We start from the raw sequence: 7,788 nt of genomic DNA on the forward strand, positions 1-7,788 counted from the left end.
GGTGCCAACCTCCACTGTCAGGCAGGGGCAGTAGGCCATTATAGGGCTATCCACTAGGACAGGTGCACCTATATATTTATATCTCCTTATATATTTACACATGTTGTCTGTATTCACTGGGAAGTGGTATTTTTAAATATTTAAATCAATAAAATTATATGTTTTAAGGGGATTTATATATGATCATCGTAGATTTTCCCAAGACAGGAAAAAAAACTCTCCACAGAGTCAAATGCAGCAGAATCAGATGGCAAAGAAAACACCCATGCTTGGGGATCCCCACTCAACAATGACAACATCAGGCCCACACGCTGATCCTCATTACCTGAAGATATCAGGCGCATACGGAAATATAGTTTGCAAGCTTCACGAAAAGAAACAAATTTACTGCGTTCCCCAGCAAACTTTTCAGGCAAAGGAAATTTAGGCTCAGCAACTCTTACTGTCGCTCCAGCTTGCACATTAGACACTGCTAGTCCCTGTTGTTGTACTGCCCTTCTTAACTCCGTGACCTGTAGGGACAGCGCCTCCAACTGGTGGGTTATGGAAGTCATGGGATCCATGACAAAACACAAAAAAAAGAAACCCCCCTTTTTTTGTGTGTGTGTGTTGTTGGGCCGATTATAATGTCAGGGAGAGACTAGGTGAGCGAGAGCTAATAACCCGGGCCCCTGCAATTTCCCTCAGACTAGGGAAATCCTGACTGACCCTCTACCTGGAGTTTACACTGAAGGTGTGCATGTCCAGGCCTCGAACCTCACCCTGTCTCCTGAGCTCAGCCCTAGGCTGAAACCTCCGCCCACCACCCAGTGAAAATGTTTTTCCCCAATACCCACAGTTAGCACAGACAAGGATAAAGGAAAATATACACCACGCCGCAGTCACTCAGGAATACACTATAAATGTGCAGGGCAAAATAAATACAAATATAGGAAGGAGTAAATAAGACAAAGGAAAATACACCACCAGCAATGAATCTCCAACCACCAGCTCTCCTCACCAGACCGAGATAACAACGCACAAGACAGAAGCTATAATCGGCGACGCCCAAAGATCAGGAGAACTATTTAAAGGCAGTGGGCATGGCCCAGCTTCCAATCCAAGGATTAGGTAAATTAACCCCGGAACAGCTAGATAAAATCTAGCAGACGCCAATGAGCAAATAGTGGTCAAAAGCGGAATTACCGCTGTCTGTCGGACGACCTGGTCTGAACATAAATCAAAAAATATACTTGGCACTCAAGAGAATTTTTGTAGTGAAGTCAAAACATCATTTATTCAGTGCATCCAGTTCAACATGAACGTTCTCGGTCCAAACATAGGACCTTCATCAGACAGGATTTTTGAATACTGTAATATATACATACAAAAAAATATATTTTTTAGAGACAAAATTCATGATGCACTCTGAGCATACAATGTATTGTATTCAAAAGACATGAAATACAGAAAATCAAATGTCATTAGCAAGGTGATCAGACAACAACAGTGACGGATTTAGGTGAATCCTGACAAGTAGCGTGAGATGTGAGCTTCTTATTGGAGAAACCGGAAGCTGTGCCTGTGTTTGGTAAGAGGATTACGAAAGGGTGCCCATGCTGGGTATGGGCAAGGGCCTGCCAGAGTAGGGAGATAATGGTGAAATTACCCCTGAATCATGCAGGGTGAGCTGCCTAAAACACAAGAACACAGATACGTAAAACATGTAACAATACATGAATATACAACCAAAAGTATACTAAAACATCGAGCTGCCGTGTGTTAGAGTGAGTAACGAGGTATATAGCGTGTGTGACCACCGGACCTGTGTATACACCCCAAAGAATCAAGATGGCTGCCAAACCACATCATGCTGTGTGTAGATGTAAGCAGTCCCCCCACTCGGAGTAATTCTGTTATATACCTGGAATACACAGTGTGTCTGTATGGGCCCACGTGAGGAGCCAGTGTCAGACAAAATCCAGGAGGTATGGTCCCGCCTATGAAGAAGGACATATTGCGGCAAATGTGAGTGCATGCCCGTAGGAACTATAGAGGACCTCCTGGTAAGTCTAGGGCAGAGGGACAAATTACCTTATGCAGTATGTGAGAATGCGCTGCCAGAGGGCGAGATGCTCGCTGATGCAGAGAGCGCTGCAAGATATGAAGATGGTGCCAAATAAATAGTCTAGGCACGTTAGGTAAAGTCACAAGGAATTGCCAATAAGAACTATAGAGGAGCTATCATAGACTGAGGGACACAGTACCTTATGCAATGGATGGGTCTGGGCTGCAGAGGGGCGAGGTACTCGCTGTGGATGAGAGTGCTGCAGAGGATAAAGGGGGTGCTAATGAGATGAGCAATCCGGGTATGGGTAAGGGGAGCAGGAGTGTGGCAGAGCGCTATTTTACCTGATGCTGCAGTAGAGAAAGGCGCCGTACAGAGTGTCCTCCTGGAGACGCTGGTGTTCCAGCGTTACTTCCGGGTTTATGGGCGCCGACAGGGGGTCAGCTGACCCGCTGCGTCATCGGCGTCACCTGACTGTGTCGGCCGCGCATGCGCAGACTGGGGGAGAGCGCTGGGGAGATCTGCAGGCCAAATGATGCCTGTGTGTGTCACATAGAGTGTGCTGATAGCGCCGCACAGCTATAATGTTAAAGCCGCAAAAGGGGGTAGATTTAGTGGACACTGCAGTATGTAAATGAGAAGAAAATGAGAACTGGTAATGAAGTGTAAAGGACAGCAGAGGTGCTGTATCTAGGAGTTACAAGCACGTATGAGGGGTAGACAAGTAAACACCCCGGGGCAATCCCATTGGTGGTCACACAACTGTAATATAGAGACAAAGCTAATACTCTATATTAAAACGGCATAGTGTGGAAATACTATACCATGTGAAGGATAGTCGGTGCTCAGTGCATAGTGGTGCAGCTAACGATTCTGTGAGGATATAAAGGAAAAGAAGAAGTTAATATAACTTATACAGCATAAATTGAAATCACAATGCAGTATACACAGCAATTTTACAAGAAAGCTGAGACGTCGTAGTCCCTATTCAGTCCCTTAGGTTCTAAAGTCTGCAGCGTGTAGATCCAGAAAGCTTCCCTTTTCTGGAGCATTTTGGTACGGTTCTGACCTCTCCTAGGGGTATCGACTTGCTCCAGAACCTGGAACCGGAGCTGAGCGATGCTGTGGTTTTGTTCAGAAAAATGATGTGGGAGGGGGAGATGTGTTTTTTTACATCTGATCGTGGACTTATGTTGAGCCACTCTATCCCTCACCATCTGAGTGGTTTCCCCCACGTAGGCTAAACCACATGGGCACTTGATAAGATATACCACAAACGTGGATTCACAAGTATAAAATCCTTTAATGGGAATTGCCTTGCCCGTTTGTGGGTGATAAATAGAGGAGCCCCTCTGTATGTTGCCACACTGAAGGCAATTCAAGCAGGGGAATGTCCCCTGTCTTTGAGTTTGTAGGAAAGTCTGCCTGGGGACCATTGTGCTTGACCCAACGTCAGCCTTGACAAGTCTATCTTTAAGGTTTTTTGCTCGTTTAAAGCAGGGGAGGAACGGTCTCGTGAATTCTGGGATATCAGGATAGCTCTTTGTTAGGATATTCCAGTGTTTTTTGATGGTAGACTGTACTAAAGCCGAGAATGGATGGAAAGTGGAAACAAAAGGAATCCTCTTTTGGTTGTCCTTGGGTCTAGTGTTGGATAGATTTCTTCTGGCCTCTGTCAGGACCCCCCGGGGATAACCCCTCTCTAGGAACTTGTGCTCCATATCAGTCAGTCTAACTTTTTTAATTTCCATATCAGAGACAATCCTCTCTACCCTGTGGAATTGCGATTTTGGAATCGAGTTTTTAACCGAGGGTGGGTGACAGCTGGTGAAATGTAGGAGGCTATTACGGTCAGTGGGCTTGGTGAATAGGTCAATTGCTAGGGTGCCATCCCTCTCCTTGTAAACCAGGGTATCCAGAAAGCTGATCCTATGTGTGTCGTGTTGAATAGAGAATTTAAGTTCGGGCCAGATGTTATTGATATGCTGGTCAAAAACAAGGAGCGACTCAATAGGGCCGTCCCAGACGCAGAATATATCGTCGATATATCTCCGCCATACCTTGCAATGGTCTTTGAAGAGGGGATGGTCGTACACGTAGTCGCTTTCAAAGGCAGCCATATACGCCACGGCATAAGGGGGCGCCACGTTCGCGCCCATTGCAGTGCCTTGTTGCTGGGCATAAAAGGTATCCTGACACATAAAATAATTTTCTTTAAGTACCAAACCTAAAAGGTCAGCGCAGAGATGACGTATTTTAAAGTCTACCTTGTTGTCGCTCAGAAGTCTGTCCGTGGCTGCCATACCTTTTTCATGCACTATTGACGTGTAGAGACTATTAACGTCCCAGGTGATTAGCAAGGAGGAAGAGGACATAGGGCCCAAGGATCTAATGACCTGTATGAAGTCATTAGTGTCCAACACAAAGGAGCGTGTGGTTTTAACTAGAGGTGTTAAGATTTTTTCAAGTACCATAGATAGAGGAGACAGGACTGAGTCAGTCAAGGAGACAATGGGCCTGCCTGGTGGTTTGTTCAGTCTTTTGTGAATTTTAGGCAGGACGTAGAATATGGGGGTGATAGGGTCTTTTTTGATCAGAAAGTCCCTCATTTTACTGTCGATCGTACCTGTTTGGAAATGAAAATCTATAACGGGTGCAATTTGTTGGACCAGTCGATTAAGGGGATTGTGGGGTATTACCTTGTAAACCGTGGTGTCACTTAACTGTCTAGTGATCTCCTCAATGTAGTCAGTCCTGTCCATAACCACTGTCGCCCCGCCCTTATCAGCTGGTTTGATTACAAGAGACTTATCAGACGCTAGTTGCTCCAAAGAGAGTTTCTCCAGGTGTGAAAGATTAGTCTGGAACTGGAATCTCCCCCGGTCCATATTGCGGGTCAACGTGTAGATGTCTCTTTCAACAAGGGAAACAAAAGTTTCCACTGGTGGGTTCGATCGTGGAGGCATGTATCCACTTTGGCTTCGTAGCCCTAGATCGTGAAGTTCAAGTAGGGTCTTATCCTGCCTTGGAGGATTCAATGTGGGAGGCAGTTGCGAAAAATGGACACGCAGTCTGAGGTTCCGAAAAAACCTCTGGAGGTCCATATTAAGCTCAAACGAGTTGAACTTATACATTGGGCAGAAGGAAAGACCTTTCTGGAGTACAGCCAGTTGATGAGTGTCCAGGGTTTTTGAGGAAATGTTGACTACCAGAGGGAGATCCTTACCTGCGAGCGTGTCGCCATCTGGTTTCTGTTTTCCACGGCGGCATTGGCCCCCCCGCCTCGTCTTCCCCTTTGTCGGCCACGACTGTGTCCTAAAAAAGAAGAAGAGTGGAAAGTGGAAGAGTTTGAGGTGCCAGGTCTGCTGTCGACAGAGCCAGATGAGCTTAAAGAGCTGTGTCGTCTGGAGGAATGCCGAGTATCTCGCCATTGATAGACCCGGTTCTGCAGATAGTCCTCGGTGTCCCGTAAAAATTTTGATCGTTTCCTCTTTTCCACTTCCACCCTGTGTGTTTTTAGAAGATCTTGATTCTTCAGTTTGAGTTCCTGGTACTCTTCCTGTGGCATGGTGCTGATCAATTGGTTTTCTATGGCACTTATTTGAGTGTTCACCGTTTCCAGGTTCTTTTGGAGGTAAGAAAGAGTCAGAGTCATAAGATCTGCAGAACATTTGTTCAGGATGTGTTCGAACTTAGTGCAATAATCTTTATCTTCCCTAAAAAAAGTTGGTTGTAGAGAGACCCTCAGGCCCCGTGGGATCCTCTGGACTCGGAGGTACTCAGCTATTGTGATGATATGTAGTTCTAGGTTAACCGCTCGTCTGGACTCACGCTCCAGGTCACGGTTCTTTAATTCTTTAGTAGGGATTTGAAGAAAGTCGTTGGGTGCGGTCACTTTGGAAAGGATATCTGCCACTTCTGTTGCGTTGAAGGAGAAGGTTTCACTTGACATCGTCCCAGGTGCTCGTGAAAGGATCCAATATATAGTATAGTAGAACACGGCACTCCGGGTATCTGAGAGGTGCTCAAGTTAGGTATCCAACCCGTAGTAAATCAAAAAATATACTTGGCACTCAAGAGAATTTTTGTAGTGAAGTCAAAACATCATTTATTCAGTGCATCCAGTTCAACATGAACGTTTTCGGTCCAAACATAGGACCTTCATCAGACAGGATTTTTGAATACTGTAATATATACATACAAAAAAATATATTTTTTAGAGACAAAATTCATGATGCACTCTGAGCATACAATGTATTGTATTCAAAAGACATGAAATACAGAAAATCAAATGTCATTAGCAAGGTGATCAGACAACAACAGTGACGGATTTAGGTGAATCCTGACAAGTAGCGTGAGATGTGAGCTTCTTATTGGAGAAACCGGAAGCTGTGCCTGTGTTTGGTAAGAGGATTACGAAAGGGTGCCCATGCTGGGTATGGGCAAGGGCCTGCCAGAGTAGGGAGATAATGGTGAAATTACCCCTGAATCATGCAGGGTGAGCTGCCTAAAACACAAGAACACAGATACGTAAAACATGTAACAATACATGAATATACAACCAAAAGTATACTAAAACATCGAGCTGCCGTGTGTTAGAGTGAGTAACGAGGTATATAGCGTGTGTGACCACCGGACCTGTGTATACACCCCAAAGAATCAAGATGGCTGCCAAACCACATCATGCTGTGTGTAGATGTAAGCAGTCCCCCCACTCGGAGTAATTCTGTTATATACCTGGAATACACAGTGTGTCTGTATGGGCCCACGTGAGGAGCCAGTGTCAGACAAAATCCAGGAGGTATGGTCCCGCCTATGAAGAAGGACATATTGCGGCAAATGTGAGTGCATGCCCGTAGGAACTATAGAGGACCTCCTGGTAAGTCTAGGGCAGAGGGACAAATTACCTTATGCAGTATGTGAGAATGCGCTGCCAGAGGGCGAGATGCTCGCTGATGCAGAGAGCGCTGCAAGATATGAAGATGGTGCCAAATAAATAGTCTAGGCACGTTAGGTAAAGTCACAAGGAATTGCCAATAAGAACTATAGAGGAGCTATCATAGACTGAGGGACACAGTACCTTATGCAATGGATGGGTCTGGGCTGCAGAGGGGCGAGGTACTCGCTGTGGATGAGAGTGCTGCAGAGGATAAAGGGGGTGCTAATGAGATGAGCAATCCGGGTATGGGTAAGGGGAGCAGGAGTGTGGCAGAGCGCTATTTTACCTGATGCTGCAGTAGAGAAAGGCGCCGTACAGAGTGTCCTCCTGGAGACGCTGGTGTTCCAGCGTTACTTCCGGGTTTATGGGCGCCGACAGGGGGTCAGCTGACCCGCTGCGTCATCGGCGTCACCTGACTGTGTCGGCCGCGCATGCGCAGACTGGGGGAGAGCGCTGGGGAGATCTGCAGGCCAAATGATGCCTGTGTGTGTCACATAGAGTGTGCTGATAGCGCCGCACAGCTATAATGTTAAAGCCGCAAAAGGGGGTAGATTTAGTGGACACTGCAGTATGTAAATGAGAAGAAAATGAGAACTGGTAATGAAGTGTAAAGGACAGCAGAGGTGCTGTATCTAGGAGTTACAAGCACGTATGAGGGGTAGACAAGTAAACACCCCGGGGCAATCCCATTGGTGGTCACACAACTGTAATATAGAGACAAAGCTAATACTCTATATTAAAACGGCATAGTGTGGAAATACTATACCATGTGAAGGATAGTCGGTGCTCAGTGCATAGTGGT

At 46.0% G+C, this 7,788-nt stretch overlaps 1 protein-coding gene across 2 annotated transcripts; it reads right to left on the reverse strand.

Annotated features, from left to right (window-relative positions):
- Nucleotides 1-1,562: 1,562 nt before the first annotated feature.
- On the reverse strand, nt 1,563-6,412 carry LOC143818443 (uncharacterized). Of its 2 annotated transcripts, XR_013224550.1 has the most exons (3): nt 5,274-5,307; nt 2,872-2,920; nt 1,572-2,133 (listed from the first exon to the last, which is right to left on the reverse strand). XR_013224550.1 is itself a non-coding variant. In XM_077299737.1 (2 exons), exon 1 carries the CDS (start codon nt 5,716-5,718, stop codon nt 3,004-3,006), a length of 2,715 nt encoding a protein of 904 aa, XP_077155852.1. In that variant the 5' UTR covers nt 5,719-6,412; the 3' UTR covers nt 1,563-1,673; nt 2,872-3,003. The 2 variants fall into 2 exon arrangements, 1 of the variants encoding a protein (XP_077155852.1); XM_077299737.1 differs by having other exon boundaries at nt 1,563-1,673; nt 2,872-6,412.
- Between the last annotated feature and the right edge of the window lie 1,376 nt (nt 6,413-7,788).

The sequence above is a fragment of the Ranitomeya variabilis genome, chromosome 3 (genome assembly GCF_051348905.1).
Source record: "Ranitomeya variabilis isolate aRanVar5 chromosome 3, aRanVar5.hap1, whole genome shotgun sequence".
NCBI classification, from domain to species: domain Eukaryota; kingdom Metazoa; phylum Chordata; class Amphibia; order Anura; family Dendrobatidae; genus Ranitomeya; species Ranitomeya variabilis.